Source organism: Dermacentor andersoni, chromosome 8 (assembly GCF_023375885.2).
Source record: "Dermacentor andersoni chromosome 8, qqDerAnde1_hic_scaffold, whole genome shotgun sequence".
NCBI lineage: Eukaryota > Metazoa > Arthropoda > Arachnida > Ixodida > Ixodidae > Dermacentor > Dermacentor andersoni.
The window spans coordinates 12,664,387-12,689,602 of NC_092821.1; the positions used below are offsets into that span (position 1 = coordinate 12,664,387).

A 25,216-nucleotide genomic window follows, 5' to 3' on the forward strand; every position below is an offset into this window, starting at 1 on the left:
CATGCTAAGTCTCTATGCTACAAGTTCTTGCTCGCACTCACATTCTCGTCGTCTTCAGTAGCATGCGCCCGTGACGGGACGATTTTGTCGCTAAGCAGAACGTAGTGTGTCAACTTGCTGAAACACTGCTGGGTGAGCGGTGGTGGTGGCCCGAACGTTCAGGAATGGTAAGAGGTCAGATCGACCAGGAACAGTACTCGCCAGGAACAGTCGCGAGTAGGTGGTAACCACACAGGACACCGACATCCGCAGGAGCACGAACGGTCAGGAGGTTGTCCAGTGGTTCACCCGGGCAGCCTTTTGGTATACCTCGGCTCCTCGAATGTTGTGTCGAACGAGTTTTTTTTTTTCTGCTCCCGCTGCCCTCGAGCCTACTACCTCTTCTACCTCTTTTCTTTCCCTGCTGCCGCCACCTGTGCTCTCTTTTTGTCAGCGATGTGCTGCACAGGTAGTCGATGTCGTTGTCATTGTTTCACCGCATGTACTCTTAAGCCATAAGAAATTGTGTGCGGTCAGCTTTGTGGCCGCCACTTTTGTATTGTCGTTATTCAGTGTGGCACTAGCCAGTGCCAGTTGTTTGCCAGTTGTTGTCCCACAGCAAAGGCATTCTCATAATTCCCGAAACGATACGCTTTTGTTTACATGCACCTGTTATGAGTACTGTTCACATTTAGTAATACCCATGCAGCCTTGTATGGGTGCTTATGTGTGAACAGTACCATTTTAACTTTAGCACGGGCGTTACTGTTTAAGTACACGGGAACTATAGCGTAGCATGGGTTGAGGATGCATTGATGCAACACAGGTATGCGTAATTGGCGCAACGCAACAAAAAGCCACAGCCAGCGGCTGTAGTTGGCCATTTTATTGTCTTTTGCTGTCACCAGGAGGCAGCAGGTTCACACCTGTTGCAGTGTTGCCAACGCAATTCCTTGCTTCCACTGAATACAATCTTGGCTCTCGGCACGTAAACACAACAGGAATGGTGTTTTCTCGGCAAGCACTGCCCCGATTTCGATTGAACTTTCTTGCATTTAAAAGAAAGAGGGAAAATTCGAGTAACTCTAGGAGGTGCATGCTCCTTTATGTTGCAGATGTTTTCAGAAAAAATCTAAAATTTTAATAAAGTTTCAGAAAACTCGAGTACCAAGTTTGCGGCTAACTCAGCCTGATGCGACACAACCATCTATTGAGAAGTTAGCATTATGGAATCGCCAGACTTATTTTCTGTGTATGTGTGTGCTCGCGAGGGTTTCAGCAGAAATTTAGGGTGCAGACTCCTTTCCCAAGGGTATTTACCCCGGAAGAAAGCTGAACGCTAGGTTGAATTATGCGTGTGCCCATTTGAACCGTCGGGTGCGCGGTGACGGTTGCAATTGAACCTATGACCTCCCACAGCCGGGAACATCATAATTCTGTAAACTGAACCTAAAATAACATCTAAATTAGGCAAAATTTATATATTTAGTACTGCTTTGAAATGTACCGCTAATTTGTGGGTAGGAGTTTGGAACAACTGATGTACGCACTAATAAAACACATCAGTTGTAAACTTTAAATGCTCTAACATGTGAGCTCTTGTTTTTACAAATTTGTAAGGTTATATATTTTACCAATTTGTGAAGCTCATGCTTCTATTTCTTTTTGTAGTACGAATTTTCAGCAATCATTATAAAATATTGAGCTCCTAAATAAGTATATTGGTTGCTGTGTTTTCTAGAATTACGCTTTCTTCCTCAAATGAAAGAAATTTCATGCAGATCATTCTGGCAGTTGTCTCAGAACAGCATTTCTGCATTTTGCATGTGTTTGGATGGGGCAATCGGGGTTGGCTGCGTGCTCTTTTACAGGCTATCTGCACCAAAATTTTGGGCAGCATAAAAAGCCCAGTTGGTGCAGATACAGAGTGTCCTTTATGCAAGGTTTTACATTTCAAATACAAGTGGATGCATCACACAAAGTTTGCAGATAATAGATGTTCTTGATGCTGAAACTACAAAAAGGACACTTTACTGCTTGCCATAAATGGCACAGAACCTGGAATGTGGAGCACCATTGTGTCAACTGGCACAACCTTCGAGATTGTATATTGTGCACGATGCAGTGAAGAAACCTTGGAGGTCAGGGTATGCGCGCCGTAATGACAAACCACTGACTGCATGTGTCACCTGCTCACCTGCTGTGCAGAGGCTGCTGATAAGAAGAAATGAGACTGTTACCAACCTTGCAGTTTTGGCAACATTGCTTCAGTACTAGTATTCATTTAGAACCAACTCAGCCAAAGTGAAATTTTCTTGCAGTAGTCCTTTGATAGCTATTTTAATGCAGACAACCATTGTGGAAGGTTGCGAGGCCACTCTGGCATCTTTGTGAAAGAGGCCAATGCACTTATTCATTTATTTATTTATTATTACGTAGGGGGGATATGCAGCATTGTTAAAGGTAACACGTAACTGGTGACAACAATTAGATAAGACAAAAACAAAAGTGAAAAACATTCACACTCTAAAAAAAAAGACGAAGTAAGGCCAATGTGTGGTAAAGTTTCATGTTATTTGTGAGCATTTGTATGCTTGCAACAGCAGGACCACTTTTCCCTTTATGTAATTGCGACATAGTTCTATGTTGCTACACTGTAAATGCAGTAGTGCAAAAAATAAAGTTATAATTTATTTCAAGTTATTTGCAAACAGAGTTAATATGGACTTCATGTTCCCGCACGTGTAAGCTTTTGTTTGCAGCACAAGCCTTGGAGAATTTTGACATTGTGAAGGTGCTTGCACTCTACGGTTGGCCACTCATTTACTAAATGATACTTCATTGAAAACAACATATTTGCATTGAATGACTCCTCGATATGCTTATTTATGATATGGATAAATCAATAACATGCAGTTTTCTAAGAATGTGTTTCCAGCCACTGCAGAGTTTGACAGCCTACTCCAGAAACTGAATATCTTTGCAGCTTACCATCTCTGGCTGTTGTTTTAGTGTGAAAGTGTTAAAGGCCCCGTGTCGCGGAAAATCTGGCGTTGGTGTCCAGCGTCGACCGTTGTTTCAGCAAAAAATTATTTCGACCCACGCATACCCAACCTCGCAGGCAGGCCCCCCATGTAATGCAAGGAAGTTACCACACTAATTGAATTGCTCAAGGTAAAATATGTCAGAAAAAATCATAAAATACAGCTTACACAAAACCTGAAGACATGGTAGGGTTGGATTGTACTTTGAATATACCAGAAAACATAATTCTGTTACGTGGAAAACTCTAAACACAAACCCCTTTTCCAGCATTTCTACCATTCATGAAGCGACCATAGCTTCCTAGATTTGCATGCGCTGGCATGCGAATCTCAAAGGCCATAAAGGCCCGGTTCTTTGCAACACCTCCAGATGGCGCTTGCCTCCACTGCATCACGGCCTATGCAAGAAGCCGCGTTCCTACCAGAAAGCTCACCTTTGTGCATAGCATTCGCTGCCAGCGTTTCCCGGTAAACATTATGGTTACACAAGGTGCAGTTGCCGGGAAGCGTCAAAAGCAGTCGGGGATCTTTGAATGCTATCACATTCCACTCTTAATGGGTGAAGCTTAAGTGTCCTCCAATTTTCGGTTATGATCATTGCTCTAACTCTTTTGTTTAGATAACTTGGTAGCTAACGTCAGTCCCCACTGTGTCTGCCCATTTTCAGATGGTGTTCACCAGCAGCAACAGCAAGGACTTCCTGCAGTCGTTCAGCTTCCCATTCTTCACCATGAGCAACCTCGGACTGGAGCAACCCATCTTTGGCGCAAACTACATCAAGGGCGTCGTCAAGGCTGAGCAGAACGGTAAGCACACGGGGCTCGCTTCCCTAGTCGTGTTGACACCTGCCAGGTCAGAGCCTGTTTTCCTTCAAGGCACTTGTGTAACCAGCAGCCACAATGCACTGCTTGTGCTCGCAACCAAAACGCGGCACAGTCGGCTTTCGTTTATTTGACCCTTGTGTGAACACAGTGTTTTAACGAGTCATATCAACGAATGGTGGAAAAGATCAACAAATTCAGATATTATTTGCTTATTTATTTTCATGCTCTCAGTCGGCCGAAGGCTTTACAGAGAGCAGGGGCAAGAACTGATCTATGTAAGTGTTAGCAGCTGTCTTGATGTTCTTGGAGGTGGCAGTGGTGGAGGCAGGCAGGAACTTTCACTCGTCTGAGGTTCTTTGTACCAACAAGTCTAAGTAAATTTTAGTGCGACAAGGGGTCTATGGACAAGGGATTCTATGGATTCGTGATTCTGGATTCGCTCTTGTGCTTGCAAGCAGTGTCTGCAAACCGGGTAAATTCCTCTGCGTCAGTGGTAATGTCGTATTGTTCGCGGAGGAGCATGACGTCCAACATGGCTGTTGCCTCATGGCTGTGGAGCAAGCGTAAAGGAGTGAACATAGTTGTTTCTCGATCAGCAGTGTTGTATGCAAATGTAACGAAAGGCAACACATCGTCCCAGTTCTTGTGTTCGCTGTAAACAAACACAGAAAGCATGTCGGCAATTGTTTTATTTAACCTCTCCATAAGACCGTTGGTCTGAGGATGGTATGCAGTGGCTTGGCAATGAGCTGTACTACTAAGCAGCATGACATCTTGCATCATCTGAGCTGTGAAAGCTGCACCACGATCTGTAATGACTAGTGTTGGTGCACCATGTCGGAGGACTATGTTGTGGATGAAAAAGTGTGCAACGTCACTGGCAGTGGCTCGCTGGAAGGCTCCTGTTTCGCAGTATTGCGTCACGCAATCAGGTGCAACCACGATCCAGCAGTTGCCAGCAAAAGACTTAGGGAAGTGCCCGAGCAAGTCCATGCCAATTTCTTGAAATGGTTGTGTTGGCGGTAAAATAGGCTTCGGGAAAACGGCTGGCGCTGAGGTGGAGTCTTTCGGCACTGACAGTCACGGCAAGTTTTCACATAACGCTCGACTTCCTCGGCAAGCTTACGCCAGTAGTAGCATTGTCAAATTCGGGCCAAGGTACGTGCGAATCCCAAATGGCCTGAAGAGGGCTCGTTGTGGCAGGCAGACAGAATATTGGCACGCAGCACGGACGGAACTACAAGGGGGTGTCCAGCCACTGATGGGTGGAAATTCTTTTTATACAAGACATTGTTGCGGAGACAGAACGAAGATGGTGAATGTGTGGATATCTGTGGAGGATTCAAACTTTGGCCTTCAACATAGTCGATAAGTTACCAGAGTTCTAAATCGTCCTGCTGTCGTTGAACCAAGTCATATATTGACAGCGCAAAGGAAAAGACCGTCATCATCAGAATCGCTTGACACTGTTGCAAGTGGAGCGCGCGAAAGACAGTCAGTGTCATTGTGCCGCGATTGTTACATCAAATTCTTGAATACGAAGGCTCCACCTGGCAAGGCGTCCTGAATGGTCTTTGAGATTGGCTAGCCAACAAAGGGCATGATGGTCAGCAACCGTTCTGAACAGAAGACCGTGTAAATATGGCTGAAACTTAGCTATTGCCCAGACAGCTAAGCATTCCTTTTCAGTGGTAGAGTAGTTTGTTTCGGCAGAGGTTAACGTGCTGCTAGCGTAAGCGATAGCACGTTCAACATCATCTTGCCACTGCACAAGGACTGCATCGAGGCCGATGTTGCTAGCATCAGTGTGCAGTTCAGTGTCGGCATCTTCATCAGTGTGTCCCAAGTAAGGGTGGTGTCTGGAGGCGCCGCTGAAGCTCGGAGAAAGCGGCTCTCTGCTCCGGGCCCCAAACAAACGGGATATCCTCATTTGTTAAACCAGTGGGGCGTTCTGCGATCTTGGAAAAAATTCTCCACAAAACGTCTAGTATCAGCAGAGGCCCAAGAAGCAGCGCACGTCACATTTGTTGGCTGGTGGTGGAAATGCAGCAACAGCCATACTCTTTTCTGGGTCTGGCCGAACACCTTCATTACTAACAATGTGGCTGAGAAACTTAAGTTCCTGCTAACCAAAATGGCGTTTCTCAGGTTTTAATGACAAGCCTGCAGCTCAAATCGCAAGGAACACGGACTGAAGTCGCAGCAAATGTTGTTCAAATGTCCGAGAAATAACGACGTCGTCTAAATAGACGAGACGTGGTTCCCACTTAAGACCTGACAGCACGTTGTCCATCATCCTTTAAAAGGTCGCAGGAGCTGAGCATAATCTGAAGGGCAGCACCTTAAATTCGGACAGCTGCCAGGAGTTACGAAACCAGTCTTTTCGCAATCTTGTTCGCCAACTTCTATCTGCCAGTATTTGCTGCCTAAATTTATTGAGGAGAAGTATCGGGCGTGTCAAAGGCGGTCTAGAGAGTCATCTATGCGGGGCAGAGGGTAGACATCTTTTTTTATCACCGTCTTCAGTTTGCGGTAATCCACACAAAACCGAAGAGTGCCGGCTTTCTTCTTGACAAGTACGACGGGCAATGCCCGTGGGCTGGTTGAGCGTTGAATTGCATTGTTGTCTAGCATTTGCTTCACTTGACAACGAATCGCCTCTTGCTCCTTTTATGACACACGGTAGGCGTGCTGAAGCAGGGGACGTTCGGTCGGGTTCATTATTATACGGTGCTTTGCGATGGGGGTGTGTTTTACTTTTGATGGGGATGCAAAACAATCACTGAACATGCATAAAATACTTTGTATTTACTCTTTCTGTGTGGTTGACAGCTCAGGATTTAATCGTCTGTACTGACAACCATGGCATCACTCTTGTTGGTTGCAGAAAGCTCAGCAAGTGTAGTGCCTATTGCATCCCTAATATCTTGAAAGTGATCAATAGCCGTTTGCTTTACCAGGTGTTGGTACTCGCTGCTGAAGTTCATCACTAAAAGCTCAGTCATTCAGCGGTTCAGTTGAATAATGCCGCAGGCGACACACTTCCCGAGCCAAGAGCACCGACAGGTTTCCTTCAGCGATGCCGCTGCTATTGTGGTCACACTCGCTTTCAACATTTACAAACATACTAGTTCGCGGCAGGAATGTCACCGGGTCATCAACAACATGCAGTGTTGTCTTGCGCATGTTACTATCTTGCAGTACTGGGGCATAGTTGTTGCAAAATGTTATAATCGGCTCCCGAAGATCGATAACAGCATTGTGTCGCGAAGGAAATCCATCCCAAGGATGGCTTTCCTCGAGCACTCGCGCAATACAATAAACGAAGCAGCGTACGTTGACTGTTGGATTTAGAGCCTGGCAGTGCATCTCCCAATCGGCGTAAAGAGATGACGACCTGCTGTCTGAAGGCTTGGTCCGTCCCATGGCGTTGTGACTTTTCTCAGTTCAGTGGCTAGTTCGGCACTCGTAACAGAATAATCGGTGCCAGTGTCCACAAGGGCAGTGACCAAGTAGTTGTCGACTTGAATGGGGAAGTTTGCGGAAACACTTTTGTAGTCGATGGCATGCAGCGATGAAAGGGAATCGTTGGCTGTCGGCTGGCGTATTGGAGGAGAAGGATGTTTTATAGATTCGTCAACAGCGGCCCCGTCCCCCGGAGGTCGCTGCACCTAGTTTTTCCGCCGTGGGCTTGGGGACCTGATGGATCGGCCCCCAACGCCATGAGCGAATGGCAAGTGTTGGCCAGGTGACGTAGAACGTCGAGGAGATGGAGGGTGGCACTGGCACCGGCACCACGGAAGCGTTGAGGTCTGCTGGCTCGCCAAGTACGTACTCTTGCTCGGAGACGCTCACGATCATGGGGTCGATGTGCGTCTGGGCGAAACCCAGGAAGGCCTATCTGGCGGTATGTGCTCTTGCGGCATAGGTGAGACCTGCTTCACCACAATAGTAGCAGCGTGGCTGTTTGTCTGGAGTGTGCCAAACACTGGATTGCCGCACGTTTAGGCTTGGACTTGCTGAAGGCAGAGGGCTGGAAAAGTACTGAGGGCTTGAGAAGTGCTATGCCATTATTTGCGTGGGTGGGTGGGCTGGATAGCCGACTGCCAACATAGATCTTAAGGCTTCAGCGTACGTCAGGAGAGGGGCTGCAACTGGCGGTACGGCCAGCGGTTGTACCAGCTGCCCAACCTCTTCGCGAACCACATCACTTAAAGCAATCATGTGGCATTGAGGAGACATTGCATAAACGTATTGCAGCTCCTAGCGTACAATCATGCTCCCTTAGGGTCGTTAAATCAGGGGTGGCCATAGACGACGAGCGATGTCAAGTTGTTTGTATGCTCGTACTGCAACGACCACTGCTGTAGCATACACTCCATTGTTGTTGCGTTGTTGAGGAATCTCGCTACGGTACCTGGTGGTTTGCGCAATATACCTGCGAACAAGTGTTCTTTCACGCCCTGCATCAACAAGCGTACTTTCTTTTATTCTGTCATTCCAGGATCAGCGCGCCAGAACAGCCACGACATGTCCTCAGTGAACATGGTGGCTCTCATTTGGTCTTTGATCCCTAGAATTGAGAGCACGTTCTGCTTGCTCCTTCCAGTCTGAACTTCCGTAGGTATTGCACAGCTGGCTACAAAAATCTTGCCAGGTCGCCAAACTAGCTTCATGGTTTTCGAACCAGATGCATGCTGAGTCCTCGAGGGCGAAGTAGATATACCGGAGGTTCTGGTGGTCGTCCCATTCATTGACAATGGCAACTCTATTGTAGTGGTCCAACCAGTCCTCAACATCCTCGAATGCGTCACCGTGAAACGACCTCGGGGTTCACGGCGTGTTGAAAATCCACGGAGCAGGCGGAGTGGTGGTCTCTCTAGTCTGGCTACTCATTGAACTGGTTGTCATAGTTGTGCACTTTACTGAGAGAGGTTCCAGTTCTGCTGGTAGTCCTAGTTGTTGCCGGCTGTGCCTAAGGCCAGCGTCGAAGGTGTCGAGATCTAGGTTGGGAGCTTCTTGTTGGTCACAGTGCACAGAACAGTTTACCCAGCACCTCCACCAGTCGCGTTACTGTATATATGACAAAAAGTATTAAGTTTAATCTAATGGATGCAGACAGTTTTCGTCCGACACCTTCACTGAGAGTGCGTCTTCGTCGTCGACCTCAGCTTCTGCAGAAGCGGCAAACCCACTACACAGCCAACTGTTATGCTCATGGCAATACTATCTACCAGGGATGTTCTGGGAAATTGTGAAGTTATTTTCACTGCTGAAACAAAAACTGTGAATTGATTAAATTCCTGATTTAACTGAGTTCGTCATATTGAGATTTGACTGTAGTAGTTTTCTTCTGAATTAGTGCACTGTCAAACATGGTGGAAGCTGTCGAGGATGAAATGTAGTTGCAGGCTAGCACAAGGGTGAAAAAATGAATGGGGTGAGCTCGCAGTAGTGAATAGCATGCTTCAGATGAAGACGCAGGTCAGGTCTTGTGCTGTCGCCGCACTGCAAAGAAAGTCCGAGGCCTTTGCTGCTGCGGGCACTAATTAGTCATGGGATGATAATAATTGCTGCGGCTTCACTGCCTTTGCACAAAATATAAGCAGGATTGGCCAATTCATTCAGTAAGTAAACTGGTGTTGATGTAGTAAGCATGTATTTATTATTTTCTTGATACCATCTGTAATTCGACATTAATTTAATTTGGACAATATTTTGGTCCCATGAAATCCGAATTAATCAAGTTTTACTGTAGTTTGAACTTGTATTTTATAGATGTGGCCATTCATTTACTTTTGGCCATTAAAGAAACATCACAAGCCTTCAGTGGCTGCCAAGGAACCTGCTCCCCAGCTGTGCTTCTTGCTCAAGACTCCTCCTCACCATGTAAAATAGGGCCATATGTTTACACACCTGTAATTGGTTGTGGCAGCTAATGCACAATCGCTAAAAAGCATACTTGAGGGTGCATCTCTGAATCAAATGGGGCTGTCATACAACAAACATAAACAATAAGTGAATTCAATTCCCACACTAATTCTTTCAGATGGTCATTCTTCCTTCTAGTAAATTGTGACCAAAGCTGCTTAGACATTGTGGTTAAGGATGCGTCAACATTGCAAAATTTCTTGGAATCTCCGATTGTTTTATCAACATAAACCATTGTTTGCCTTGTTGGAACGTGCTTCTTGGCAGAGCAAGGCAAGTGAACATCACGTGTCCCGAACAACAACTGAACTTTCATTAGCTTCAATCCTCTCGAAGATAACTCAGATTGTTCCACACGCATGCGCTCTTGGCACTGCCTCCAAAGTGGCGTTATGCGTCGCCACAGTACCCTCCTCCTAGTGAGTGCGCGAACTATGGGTGCACTCATATGACATGCTGTGGTTACCGTCCACTCCGCATGAACCTTTTGACGGCTTGTTGGGCCTTTTCTGTCTGGTCTGGTCGGGGTCCTTGTGGGGATGGAGCTCGAGGTGCTGCAGGTACTTCACTGTCACAGTCCACGTGTGCTGGTTTTACACAGTCAAGCGAAACCACGTCGTGATGGCCACCTCTGTCGATCGTAATGTGCGTGTCTCCATGTTTCGCCGCCTTGAACAGCCCATCATACGGGTGTCAGAGTGGACGCTGTATGGCTTTGTGCCTCACAAACACTTGAGAGCAAGAGGAGAAGTCATGGTGCACGTGAACAAACCGTGCTGCTGGCGGACATGGAGAGACAGCCTGTAGCTTGCTCATGATGTCCCGCAGTCACAGGGTGTAGTCGGTGTTTGCCTGGACGTGTGCTTCTTTACTGTCAGCGAAAAACTCCCCCTGGAAGCTAAAGTGTTGTTCTGTATGCCAATTCTGTCGAGCAGCACCCCATATCTGCTTTCAGAGCCGTCCTAATTCCCAACAGAACGAAACGCAGTGCCTCCACCGAACTGTGACTCGCAGTTGCCGTCAGGCTAGTTTTCAGCTGCCGGTGGAACCTTTCCACAGTACAGTTGCTGATGGGATGGTAGGCAGTTGTTCTGATGCGGGAGGTTCCCAGGAGCCATGGGATGTTCGCAAATAGGACAGATTCAAATTGTGTTCCGCAATCCGTAGTCACTGTTGATGGTACTCCGAACAGGGCTACCCAGTGGTAGATAAAAGTGTGGGCAATAATATCAGCAGCCGTCTCTGGAATGGGGACGGCCTCTGGCCTCCGCGTGAAGCAATTGATGCAAGTTAGCAAATAGCTTTGCCCCTGACAAGCCGGGTAATGGTCCCACAATGCGTACATGTACATGGGCAAATCGAGCGTCTGGTGCAGGGAAGGATCCCAAGGGGGTCACAGTAGGTTGCTGCACTTTGGAGTGCTGCCATGCGAGGCACTCTCATGTCCAGCGTCGGACATCCCCGTTTATTCCCGGCCACACGAACCTCGCTGTGCACAGCTGTTGAGTGGCTTCAATCCCTGTATGCGAAACACTGTGCAGCAAGTCATAAATGTTGCGGCGAAGATTCATGGACACGAACGGTCTGGCCTTGCCTATGGACATGTCACAGCATACGGATCCTGTGGTTTCAGTCAACCATTCCAGCTTCAAGGCGGTGGTTGTAGACTTCAGTAGGTGATTCAACTCGCTGTCACTGTGTTGAGTCGTCAGTGTGGTGAAGTCAACGCCGCTCGGCAGACTGACAGCATTCAGTGAGCTGCTCGAAAGGGCGTCTGCAACAGCATTGTCCGCCCCGCTGACACGGCGTATACCCGTCAGGAATTCTGCGATGTATAACATCTGGCAGAGCTCCCGTGCCACGTGTGCACCAGTATCTGAGTTCATCGCACGCAACGCATAGGTCAGCGGCTTGTGTTCCGTGAGTACAAAGAATTCTCACCCTTCTACATGTCGTATAGCAGCGCATATGGCCAGGAGTTCCCTACCAAAGGTACTGTACCGTTGTTCGGACGGGCCTAATTTTCTGGAGAAGAAGGAAACTGGTCGCCACATTCTGCTCAATTTCTGCTGCAATACGGCTCCACTAGCTGCATTGGAAGCGTCCACTGTTACGCATTGAGGAACACGCAGCTGTGGGTATGCGAGCAGAGTGGCATTTGCGAGAACGTCCTTAATCTGCTGGAATGCTTGTGTGGCTTGGTTGTTCAACTGAGTGGCACTTGCGTTAGTTCCTGATGCCGCAAGTTGACTGTAGGAGAGGGTGAAGGATGTTGATGCATTTTCGGACAAACCTATGGTAGAAGTTTACGAGTCCCAGGAACTCTCGAAGCTGGCGGATGTTCTTCTGCTGTGGAAACCAGCGTACTGCTTCGACCTTGACTTGCTGTGGCTGTACTCCCGTGCTTGAAATGCTGTTGCCCAAAAATGATACTGACGGTACCCCAAGCATGCACTTTGCCAGATTGATACCAATCCCATGCTCTGCCACTTGCTGCAGCACGCAGCGGATATGTCTCTCGTGCTCTTTTGGGAGTGCGGCTAGCAATCAGCAGGTCATCCAGGCCTGCACGGCCTGGATGAACTGCTGATGATGGGTATTTGATGATGTGCTTGTATGAGATCCATTTTTGAAAATATGTTAACACCGTGCAGGCAGGAGGCCTGCACCGGCTGGCAATCTCGGCGACCGTGGTTAGATCTTTCTGCTCTGATGCAGCGACGACCATGCGGACACTTGAAGGTAACCTTGCAAAAGTCGAGGCCTCTAACAATGCCATCCATGAACCATTGAAAAGTTTGGCCTGCGTTCCGTAAGCCAAAAGGCATCCGAAAAAATTCGAGCATTCCAAATGGCGTTGTTATTTCAGTCTTGGGAACATCCTCTGGTGCTACGGGTATCTGATGATGTGCTTGTACGAGATCCATTTTTGAGAATATGTTAACACCGTGCAGGCAAGAGGTCATGTCGTGAATGTGTGGCACTGGGTAACGGTCCTGTACGGTTTCTCGGTTCAGTGCTTGACAGTCCCCACAAGGGCACCAATCGCCCTCCGTTGATTTGGGGACCATGTGAAGAAGTGACGCACATGGGCTTGACAAAGGACGTGCTATCCCAAGTTCCATCATGTGGGCAAACACCTGCCATGCTAGCCACAACTTCTCGGGGAAAAGGCGCTGTGGCCGCGCATAGACCGGTGGGCCTGCGGTTTCGATGTGATGTTGAACCCTGCGGTTCACTTTGGCGAATGCCCGTAGCTGTCGTGTCAGCTCTGAGAGCTCCTGTATTATGGCAGTGAAGTACATTTCTCCGGACAGATTGAGCAAGGTCGGGCTGAGAGGACGGTGCCAACATCGCTTGCCTTGTACTGCTCCACAACGAAAGGGATCTTGAAGCCGCTTGGAGCAGACATCTGCCAACAGACCGAAGTATTGCAGAAAGTCTGCACCTAATATGGCGCAGACTTGGTAGTTACGAAGACCCAGTTAAACGTTCCGCAGAAACCGAAGTTCAGCATGAGCAAACAATGCCTATATGTTTATATCACCTTATTATTGACGGTTTGCAGTGATGATGCCTTAGGGCTTTTTCTTTCGCTTTGCGATGCCAGTATGATGCTCACCTTGGCGCCTGTGTCAACGAAACGAACTACTTTGTTGCGGTCAGTAATAAAGAATACCGAGGGACAACTTAAAGGCAGCATAGGAGCACTGGTCATCCTCAGCGCTTGCTGCGGCTGCATCCCATGTGCGCGCAGTGTGGAACAGTTATGCGCAGCAGATCTGAACCGCCGATGATACCTGCATATATTGCAACGCTGAGGTTGTGATAGCGGTGGGTTTGGCTCACTTAATGTTTGCATCCTTCTGCTTGTCCGCAATGTTGATAGTGTCTCGGTGAGTCTTGAAATCTCGTCATGCATTTCTTGAAGTTCCTCTCAAGACTGCTGTGCTTGCACGGCCGCCAGTGAAGTGGGCGAGGTGATCGCTACCAGCCGGCCGGCAATCTCGGCGACCGCGGTTAGATCTTTCTGCTCTGATGCAGCGACGACCATGCGGACACTTGAAGGTAGCTTTTGCAAAAGAAGTTCACGAAACACTGCTCCGTCTAGAGCGCTTGTTGTTTCGCCGAGCAACTGTTGCATGTGCCACAAGAGCCGACTAGGAGTACGGTCGCCGAGGTCTGTGCCGCAAAGCAATTTCTGCAGTCTTTGTGGTCCACAAGGCGTAACTCGGTGGACCTTTCAGCTTTGCATATGCATTTTCGGCAGGCGGTGCAACCAAAAAATTCCTTATTTCACTGGCTATGGCCGGCGGGAGACTGCTACTACGTAGTGGTATTTTATAAAGTCTGCTGTGATGCGTCATGCTGCAAACTGTGATTTGACTTGTATAAACCAGAGTGCAGGGTCTGCATTCCAAAAGGGGGCAGCTTACCGTCGACTGAAGAGACTGCCGGGGGGGGGGGGGGGGGGGGGGTCTGTCATGGATGTCAAAGTCGGTGACGTTGGTGCACCAGCCATGATGCTGCGGCATGATTCGAGGTCACCAATGTTGGAACGTTAGCAGTGTGTTGAATGGGGCTGGTTGGTTCATCTTTCAAGGCTGAGCAAGTCCTGAGCAGCCACTTCAAGGTCGCCAGTGAAGTCAAGCCAGCAAAGGTGAAAGCCGAAGCAGCCAAACGGTATGCAAATTGTCAGGTCTGACCAAGCTGGCATCCCCTGTGAGGACTTCAAAGGAAGGGAGTAACTTTGACTGTGTTCTTCTTTGCAAAAACACATAAGATGGAAACCCCTTTTCATGTGATTGTATCGGAGCCGGGAACCTGGCAGCGACTCCTAGGTGCTTTCCTGCAAAAATCCCTGGGAAATCTGGAAGTGGACGACCCTTTCCTCATCCGGAAGTCACGTGAAGTATCTACTTTCTTGCAAAGTGAGTGTCCACTGCACTCCCGCACCTTTTCTGTTGATGTCAAAGACTTGTACTATTCATTACCAAGAAACCTGATATTCGAGGAAGCGGGTGATTGCATCGATGAGCATAGGGTAGTTAGGATTCAAAATGCCTGTGGAACAAGTGTCAGCAGTTTCATGGAAATGCTCACCTACTACCTAAAATCCATTCATTTGTCACGACAATAAGCTTTTGATTCAAAAGCAGGGAGTGTGTATAGGTTCATGTTTGGCACCCATACTTATCGGCATTTTGTTGGCACGCTATGACAGGGGCTTACTCGCTCGCCTTCAGCTGACAACCATAAGAATATTCCGCTTTGTTGACGATTCTTTAGCATTTTATCCAGTTGACCCTTGTGACACAGAGTTAACCTCCAAAACAATTATAACGCCTTCAGTGAGATAATGAAGGATTTTGCATTAACAACGGAAGAGCCCACCAATAACGGGTTAAGGTTTCTAGACACTGAAATTGTTTTAAAACTTCATCACGTGTGCTGGAGCTACTCGCCTCACTCAAAGAAAGGGCTTCTCCCGTTTTCGTCTACACACCCCAAACTCATAAAACGGGCATCGCTAAGGTATGTTCGTAGCTGCTCTCATGTGTTTGTGCGAGTACTCTGCTGAACAGAGGTTTTCAGCACAACAGACTAATGTCATCAGGCTACCCGCCCAGCGTGTTGTGCAGTGTTGCTGGTGGCCTTGTAAAAGAGTTACGGAATGCCGGAAAACAAACTATGCAGTCACCGCCTTCGAGATGTAGGCTTGAAGTCATTCCTTATGTACACCGTGCTTTCCATAACATGAAAATTGCGGCCAAGGTAGGAGTGAGGGTGGTGTGCAATGCCCCTAATAAACTGAGCGGGTTGTGCAAAATAGTCAGCAGGGCGGATACTGTCATATGTAAAAGTTGCTGTAAGAATCATGTTAGCGGCTTCATTGACTGTACAATGCAGGTCGCCTATAAAATCCCACTAGATTGTAAACGTTGCTATATTGGGTAAACGGGGAGGTGCATTAATGATCGCCTGCGCGAGCATGCCGCTTCACTAAAAGAAAACCCGTGCAGTCATCTGGCTGCCTACAGTAACATGTGTGGTTGCACCCTGATCTTTAAGAAGTACTAAATAACTGGCAGATACAGTGAAAAGCGTGCACGGAAAATCTTTGAGGCATTTTGCATATTCACAAGTGGCGACTTGTGAATATGCTTACGCTTATCCTTCTTATCCTTCTTTTTCTGTTCTTAATGTCACATTCAGTGATGTCTTTATATGCTGCTTCTGTAAATAAAGCATTTGGTTGCTAGTCAGCGCTCTGTCCTGTGCTCTTTACTCGCTCGTCCTGTGTTGCACTGTTTCTGTTTTTTGTTCTAATGTTGGAATGCGCTTCTCAGCAGAGCAAGGTGTGTGAACATCACACATCCCAAACAACAACTGAACGTTTATTAGCTTTGATTCTCCTAAAGATAACTCTGATTGTTGCATGCGCATGCGCCCTTGGCACTACCCCAAAGCACCGTTATGTGTCGCCACTGCCTCATTCTATTGCAGTAGATAGGCAGGTTCCAGTCTTATATCTGTTCAATCCTCTTGAAGAAGGAATTGTGCCCTATGCTGGATGAAACCCCAGGGGCCCAGCAGGACACCCCAATGCTCATACCAATTAGGGCACACTCGCACGCGTACACCTCTCGTGCCAACGCCGATTAGCGCCTGACAGGCACGTGCGTCACATTGCATAGTAACAGCATGTGTGGGGTAGAGCCACGTGGCACCCGTTTCTTTCAGGCCACACACTGGAATGCACAAGTGATAGCCAGCTTTACCGCTGTCTACAGTGTCTGTCAAAATGCATGCATGCATTATGCGTGCAGCAGTGCCTGATCTGGACTTGTGCGAGATGGTCGTGTGCCTGAAAAAGTGACTCTACACATAGACTGAATTCTTCCTCTGTGCCTGCAGGAAACTGGACGGGCAAATGCACCTTCAAGGTGAAGTTCATGAAGGGCGGCGCCATCGAGTTTGGCCAGGCCATGATGGAGGCCGGCAAGAGCGGTGAGCACTGCCGTTCCACTCTCGGGGCTTCGAAAAGATGGCAGGAGTGACATTGAAATGCCATTGAGGGGAAGGGCATGTGCAAGCTGCTCGGGCTATGGCGGGTACTACTCAGTTGTGCCACCAGGAAATTTATGCAGGACAACAGAAACAAATGCTAAAGAAAGCCACTTCTTGTATACAGAAGGAGAGAAAGTACGACATGCGTCCTCATTCTTGTACATCAGAGGTACATGACAAAGCTTTGTTTTTGTTTGTTTAGTTAGATTAGCCAAATTTTGAATAAGGCAAAAGCATTATATGCCCCATTATGCGAAAATCTGTTGTAGTTGGTGGCTTGACTGAATGATCTTACCAAAAATGGCCAATGGCACAAACAGCAAAAACATGTGAAAAATGCTTAGATTGAGGTCAAATTTCTCGTGGAGGTTCCTGTAACCAAAGTAAATTAATGGCCATCTGTTGGACGTGTTGGTAAACTGACTTGGAAAGCACATTTAGCACCAGCGAACAAGGATAGAAGGGAGATGACACCACAATGCGCTGTCTTGCTTAACCCAAGCACAGTGGCACCACATCATCCAAATTTTAACCATCGAAACAGGCTGTCTACTTATCTAACGAGTCGACCTTAACCCATGCACAGTGGTGCCACATCATCCAAATTTTAACCATCTAGACAAGCCGTCTACTTATCTAACGAGTCGACTTTAACCCATGCACAGTGGCGCCATATCATCAAAATTTTAACCATCGAAACAAGCCGTCTCCTTATCTAATGAGTCAACCTTAACTCATGCACAGTGGCGCCACATCATCCAAATAGAAAGAAGAAAGAAGGCCCAAAGCAGCTACAGCCTCACTTGAAGTCGCAAGCTGGGCAACATCACCGTTTACAGGATCAACCTCTGCAGTGTCTTCGTTTGGCCGCTACTTCTGCTGTGATCTCCACATCCATCAATTGAAGCTTTTTGAAATACTGTCAATAACGAAGTGTTAAGTGGCATCTGCCAAGGCGTCTATCAGTGAGCCCAGTGAGCGCACGCTGTCACGCGTCTTTGCGGATGCGAACCGCCAGTTCTCGTAAGGCATGGCAGGTGCAGAGCACGGCACCGAAAAGTCAGTGCAGCAAATGCAATGAGTTGTTGATGTTGTCGAACTATCCAAGCCGCCGCTTGTGTACGCCGCTACATTCAAATGGCATCCTCGATGCAATCAATGTGTGCAGCTATAGTGCGCAGCAGTTAAAAACGACCATCGTGCCACCGCTGTCTTTGAGGGTGTTGTGGGAAAGCTCACTGCCTCTTAACAAGAGCGCACATAGTCTGGAGTGGCCGAGTTCGATATATCCATTTTACGCCTGATCCTGTTGAAATAAAAAATTTTAAATGCATGCGATTTCCCAGGTGATGTAAAAAGTGTTTGATATACACAATAATTAGATATATCCGCATTCTATATATTGAGGTTTAACTGTATATCTTGATTTCAATGAACGTAAGCTTCTGATAGCTTACGCAATCCTGTTGCGCAATGCTAGGAAACTCCCAAGCATGTGCGTCATTGCGTTTATTTTGCCCAAAATTTTAAGCAATAAGGTTAGGAAAATTTTTCTGATGTTCGATTAGATATCCGGCTTTTTTTTCTTCATTCAGTTTGATATTTGATTTTAAATGTACTGTTTGGTATTCACACACCCCTGTCATTTCTTGGTGAGTTTCAGTATTGAGTACAAAGTTTCTGGCTAAATGCGTTTGGCCAACACTGAATCACAAGCAGCAAGCATGATTTGCTTGTTTAGAGCAGGAGCACAGGACGAGGAGGAAGTTTGGCATGTGACTCACCTTATCTGGAAATTATCTGCAGAGGAGACAGACTGATTCAGGATCTACGGCTGCAGTGGTGTCACGCATGTCACGTAAAGCAAATGAAATGTGCCCCTGCAGGTCACATGTGACGAGAGCTGTCTGTATAAATTCTAAACGAAACCACAGGTGGCTCAAGGTGAGGCGCAATTCCAGTTTTCTGCCTGGGATTTCCCCCCTTTTGCTGAAAAAATTTTCACAAAATATTTTTCTTTTTGATTATGCTTAATCTCAATGTGTTTTCCACATTTGGATAAAGAAAAAGCATTTTTTTTGCATTTATGTATGTTGTCCTTAAAGGGTTAACCTGCCTACCATGCCGTTACCATTACTGACTGCATTTATTTTGTGCAGCTCCCACTTGACATCTGTGCCACTTGCAGATGGATTCTTGCCTTCCGAAACTCGTGGTTCGCATTTGTGTGCCTGCTTGTTTTGTTTCTGTACAACTATGTAGGAATGCATCCCCGGTGGTGGCGGGTAGTGAATTGCCAAGTGCGTCTTCCTTCATTTCTATAATGGCCGCGCCTAACCTGGCCGTCTGTCTTGCATTCATCCACTACAGCGTCCCAGCATGCAAATGGAATGGCTCCCCCACCATACTTCCCGCCTCCGGGTCCGTACTACTGTCCGCCTCCGCCTGCATACAGGCCGGAACATGGTGCCGACTACGGCTTCAACATACCCTACAACGTGTTTCCTGATGCTCCTCCAGGTAAACTGGCTTAGTCTAATTATTTACTTATTTCTTTCATTTTATTTAAGAAATCGAAGCAGATCCCACGCACTGTGGGAGTCGGATGTTATGCAAAGCATTTTGCTGCCTACCCGGCATCGTTGGGGATTATACAGAGCATTCATAGGTAAACCAACTGGTTGTGTAAGATGAACAGCTGTATGGCTATTGCAATCATGTGGGGGACGACAGCAGCAAGATTGCAGTGACGACAGTTGTGGGACGCCAACAGCATGATTTTTGTACTCTGGCTATTTGATGCGAGTTTACGACACGCCGATTGTTAGGTTGTGGATAGGCACTGAAAGAGTGTAAGCAAGAGAGATGTGAATTCTGATATCATCATGGGACTACGTGTTATACAACTGTACATAACTGTGACTATGTCTAGTGGTGCATGTTAAAACAACAATGGCGTTCACACTGCAGCGATGAAACGTTAAGTCTGTTCGATCTGGGTTAACCACGAAGGCGGTACAGCAATGCACAGTTTCTGCATTGTGTTAGCTGCTCTGAGGCAAGCACAGTGAAATATCATGAATTGTCACCTGCCTAATTTGACTTCTGGTTTATTCAAATGGACATGGTTGGCCTCTCAGAATTATGTTTCTTTCAGTGTGCGACAAGGCCCAGTCATTCAAACACATAAGCATTTGTGATGGTTAATTCGAATGTACTATGACCCCCCTGATCATGCTCACGGCAGCATGTCAACCTGGCAGGGCGGCCGGCTGCCGCTCGTTTCTCTTGTTGCAAGTAACTGCATTTGGGCAAGTATAAGCGCCACTGCAAATTTGGAAAGTTTAATAGTATAGTAGGGGTGCGGGTCATATGCGAATTCGGCCTTGAAGCGCGGCTTCGTGGCAGCATGTGCTGTGCTGCTGTGAAGCTGCAGTTTCAGAAGTCTTCGCTCAGTGTCGGCTCGGTGAATGGGTGCCACCTAAAGCAGCGCTGCACGCACGTGCTCCATTCAGTGAGCTTCCTTTAGTTCAAACAAAGTGTCAAGTCCCTTCGAGTTCCAATCATTGAGATTCGTCTGTACTGGAGAATGTGGGCCGATCCCAGGGATGGTGCTAGTTCTAGTGCCCAGCATCTCGGAGCACGAGCTGTCACAAAAGGCCAGCACGTGATGCAATTGCCACAGGTCTAAAAGAGCCAGTTGGTTTTGGCACAAGTATGTGTGCAATCATGGCCCCATGGTTAAAGCACTCAGCAGCTACACTCAAATGCAGAGGTTCAATTCCTCTGTCGGGTGCACATTTATTACAGAGAGGTCCAAAATGTCACTAGACAAGGAGATGCCTACTGCTGACCCACCACATGGAATGAAGCAAGAAAGGCTTTGCATTAAAGTAACTCACAGGGCCCCTTGATTGTAAGGGAGACAGCAGACAAGTTTTACAAGTAAAAAGATAACAAAGAAAGCATGTGCAGTGTTTGTCTGTAATGAGGCTGCTAATGACACTAAGCTAAGTAATGCACCGAGCTCTGATGCAGTGAGGCTTATAGGGGTATTACTCAAGTTCGCGCCCTTCTCTGGATCGCACAGCGCCGACGGAGCGGCAGTCGCTCGCTAGCATTTTCGCAGCAGCCCTAACAGTCGGAGCTGTGACCCCTAACCCGCGGTTCGCAGTGAGTTGCGACCACGGCGGGTTCAGGCCAGGGGGACAGAGTGAGTCTCGGACTTAAGGTGTTTATTAATCTTAGAGTACAATACCAACAGCATCCACAAATACAAATACAAAACCACAGCGGCGGAGCGTTCCGCACGTTTGAGGCGAAAGAAACCGCACAATGTTGGAACCACAAAAGAGGCTGATAAGAGTTCAGCTCACCCAGAGTGGATCAGCGCTCGGGCCCTGGGGCGGTGAGTCACTCACGAAGGCCGAGCGCAGCAGGGGGACAGCGTGCGGTGGTCTCAGCGGCTGAATTGAGATGCGGCCAGTCGCAAGCTCCTCAGCCAAAAGACGAAGGTGCATCGGGGGAATAGCGCTTCTCCCTGAGCGGCGGAGAGGGAGCCTCCCCGGTTACAAGAAAGGGAAAGGAGGGAACGGGGTGCCTTGGCTCGGGCATCGCGGCCAGGCGCGAAGAGCAGCAAACATGCACTCTCCCCACTACCCTCTGCGAGGGAGCATGTGATTATCGCGTGATAACCGCATGGCTGCTCCGGAGATATCGGGATGCACGTGCGATTCGACAGGCTACAGAGGGGCACGAAAGCCGTTTTCGAGTTTTTGTCGCCGCAGAAAAAAAGAAAAAAAAAAGAATTAGCTCTTGCTGGGGCAGCAGTACGTGATTAAATTTTGCTTTTAACCTGGGCAAAAGCACTGCCAAGCCACTTGCCTTGGTTGAAGAGGCTTACAAAGATGACGCCCTGTGGTGGTGGCGGTGGTGGTAAACCTTACCGAAAAGGGCGAGGGGGAAAGGGGGAGGCGGCTGAGGGATTGGGCTCTTGTAAGGCCCTGGGCCTGCTTGGACTTCTCCAACCTGTCGGTCGACGTCACCAGACTCGAGCCCTCTTAAGGGCGCAGGTTTTATGGTGGTTCAGTAAGTTCAAGAATGGACGGGCAATTGTTGAAGACATGGAGCGATCTGGACGCCCTTCAACGAGTGGTTTGAACGACAATGTTGCAAAAGTAAAACACGTAAGCTGCGACCATCGTTTGAGTATCAGATTAATTGCCGAAGACCTCAGTATGTGCAAAACAACGGTTCACAAAAATATTTTTGAAAATTTCAACATGCAGGAAGTTTATTCGAAATTGGTGCCAAAAGTGTTGAGTGATGAACTAAAACGACGCTGAGTTGACATTTCCCGTGAGATGTTGGTGTAGTTATAAAGTGAACGGGACTTTTTAGATGGTGTAATAATCGGCGGCGAATCATGGGTGTTCCAGTACGACCCCGAAACCAAGTGCCAAAGTTCGGAGTGGCACACTGCAAGCTCCCCGTGCCCCAAGAAAGCGAGAATGTCGAAGTCCAAGGTAAAGACATTGTTCATTGCTTTTTTTTTTTTGACAAGCGTGGGGTGGTCCACAAAGAATTGTACCTCCGGGACGAACTGTCAATGCTCTGTTCTATGAAGAAGTCCTTGAGCGCCTTCACAGAACCGTCAGATAGAAACGACTGGAGATTGTCGATCGCTGGAAGCTCCACCACGACAGCACTCCAGTTTACACTGCCTTTCTTGTGACCACCTACTTGGCCCAGGTAGGGGTCACAACCTTGCCGCAGCCACCATAAAGCCTCGACGTGCGCCTGACGGACTTTTTTCTGCTCACAAATCTCAAGAGAAGCCTGAAAAGTCACTGTTTCGACAATGTTCCTGCCGTCCAACTGGTTGTCACAGAGTTTCTGAAAGAGCTTATGGCAGCTGATTTCCAGGGAGCCTTTGCAGCGTGGGAATTGCATTGGCAGCGGTGTATCGACGCCTAAGGAAATTGTATAGAAGAATTTTAACTATATGTACCGATCAGATCAATAAATTCTTTTCAGCAGACTCAGTCTCACTACTTTATGGACAAACCCTGTATGCGCATGTCAGTGCCAGGCTACCAATGAAAAAGAGAACCTGGAAAATAGGCTTTCTTGTCCTCAAGCTGACCTTTGGGACAAGCATGATCAGCTGATTTATAGCTGATTATTTGTTTCTGAATTCAATAGCAAAAGTGCACCAAGGTTCCTATGTAAAGAATATTGGTTCGGTTATCCTGCTTGGCCTCCTATTGGCAGTTCAATGACAATGACTGTGGAAGCTCAGATAGCTTGTATGTCTCTTTTTGTGGCATGGTGGTGCATCATTATTATTGAAGTGAGCATTATTAGATGCCTCACCCACTGAGTGGTACCTATTTCACCAAGTGGCCCAACTTATCTACTAACTCCGGTGTCTAGGTATGTGGTGGCTGTGGTCTCGCTAGGCCTTGGAATGCACTACGTGAAACAGTATGGCTACTTAGACAGAAGGGCACCCCAGACAGGAAGATGCAGACTGCGAAGAGGTTTATTGTCAATGAAATGTTGCCTTTACATTGGCTGCGGTAAGTTGAGCATGGGTTAACACCTAGGCTAGAAAGATGCAGTGGTAGAACACCTGTGCCAATTTTGCGAAATCGTGCCAAAAGCAGGCTTTTGCACAATCCTGCTTCAAGACATCATTTTAGAAGAAGATTGTGGCAAGCCTGCACCCAATGAAGCATAACAATGAGAGCCCCCCTTGAGTTGATACTGTTTGAGTAGCAACGCTGAAACCAAAGCTTAAAGGGACCCTGAAACGATTTTGATGATTTTCTACAAACGTACTGAGTCGTTAGAGTAGGTCCTTCTGATCATTAATTGACACATCTAAGTGCTCCGCGTAAAGCGTGTAATTTATTATAAGCTTTTAAATATGCACATCGCTGCCGATCAGAGCACGCTGCTCGGCGGAATTTTAAGCCGCCCCTACCCATATGATGAAAATCACCCATATGACGTCAGTGGGGCGAGCTATCCGATTGGCTGACCAGGGCGCGTGATCAATAATTTTCCCAACTTTATGGTAAACAAATGATCTTCGTAATAGTTGGAATGTTAGTTCATTTGTTTTTATAAACAGAAAGTAACATAAAGAGAATGCACAAGAACGATTTTTCAATACAATTAAGCACTTCCGGCACACAGTAAGTGTCGTCTGCTTGTGTTACAACGTACTCCATTTTGACGAGAGCTCCGCGGTCAGAGTCGGTCTCAGTCTTTTCGCGAGCACTATGATTCGACTTTGTTGCTTTGTGGACTGCAAACGTAGCGACTGGCAATATGTGAAGCGCGACATTGTGTCCCTCTGCAAGGCAGCATACGAGCGAGCTGGCTGCTGCGCATCAGACTGCCGCTATCCGATCGGCGCCAGGGTTTGCGCGTTTGTGGCCGTCACTTTACACCGGAAGATTACAAACGCAATAGCGTTTCGCGAGTCCGGTATTAGGGCAAATGCAAGCGCAAGGGGACAGGGTCTGGCCGCTTGACTGTGCCGTAACGGGATGAGCCATGGGATGAGCAGAATCGCAAATGCGAATAGTCTGCACGGTGCAGCCACCTGGTGGCACAGAGCTCAACCATACACAGTAGCAGTAACGAAGTGTATTCTTCTTTGGCTGCTGGTGTGTATTTTTCGCAGGAGTGTAATCATCAACACTTTGTTTTTATAAATGTTTAAAATGTTTTACACTTGGTTAGAGCAATATTAGCGCTTTGTTTGGCTGGTTAAGCGCTGCGCCAACAAGTGGGTGGACCGTGCAGACCGATCAGGCCGCACGTACGTCTACGCTAAGGTTCCTTCATCAGCTTGAGTTTATGCCTCCAGTCATTTGCCGAAATGACCAGCTTGCCTGTGGTTACCGGAATACCAGACACGTTCGGCGCTAAGACAGAATGCTCGCAACGCACGCTGCTTCGATAGCTCTCGGTCGACGGCCAAGTGGCTAGCGGAGAGGTTTCACGCGGACGGAGGCGGGTTTCAAAACAACCGGAAGTGGACGATGTGACGTCGCATCGTGACCCGAAACCAGTAAAGGCGGAGCTTAGCCCCGATCGCTCGGCGAACGAGTTGAGGAGGAAAAGCATGACTAGGGAGGAGGGTAACTTCTAATCGCTTGTAGCTCCATTAACACGTAACGCTTCACTTAAATTGTGGTGTAAATGTTCTACTTAAGCTGTACCCTACGCGTCTACAAAATTTGTCCGAACCGTTTCAGGGGCCCTTTAAAGCAAAGTACATTGTCGTCATCGGATGTATACATTAGCGTAAGAGCAGGAACATTTGAGACTTACGAAATATTCTCGTGTGTG

General features: G+C 47.6%; 1 protein-coding gene across 1 annotated transcript in view; it reads left to right on the forward strand.

Moving 5' to 3' along the window:
* Positions 1–25,216, forward strand: part of LOC126526663 (WW domain-binding protein 2-like) — a 97,280-nt gene that overhangs the window by 31,902 nt on the left and 40,162 nt on the right. Inside the window, exons 3-5 of the mRNA XM_050174527.2 lie at positions 3,691–3,829; positions 16,697–16,789; positions 19,220–19,369. Coding sequence (XP_050030484.1) covers positions 3,691–3,829; positions 16,697–16,789; positions 19,220–19,369 — 382 coding nt within the window. The remainder of the gene's footprint in view (positions 1–3,690; positions 3,830–16,696; positions 16,790–19,219; positions 19,370–25,216) is intronic.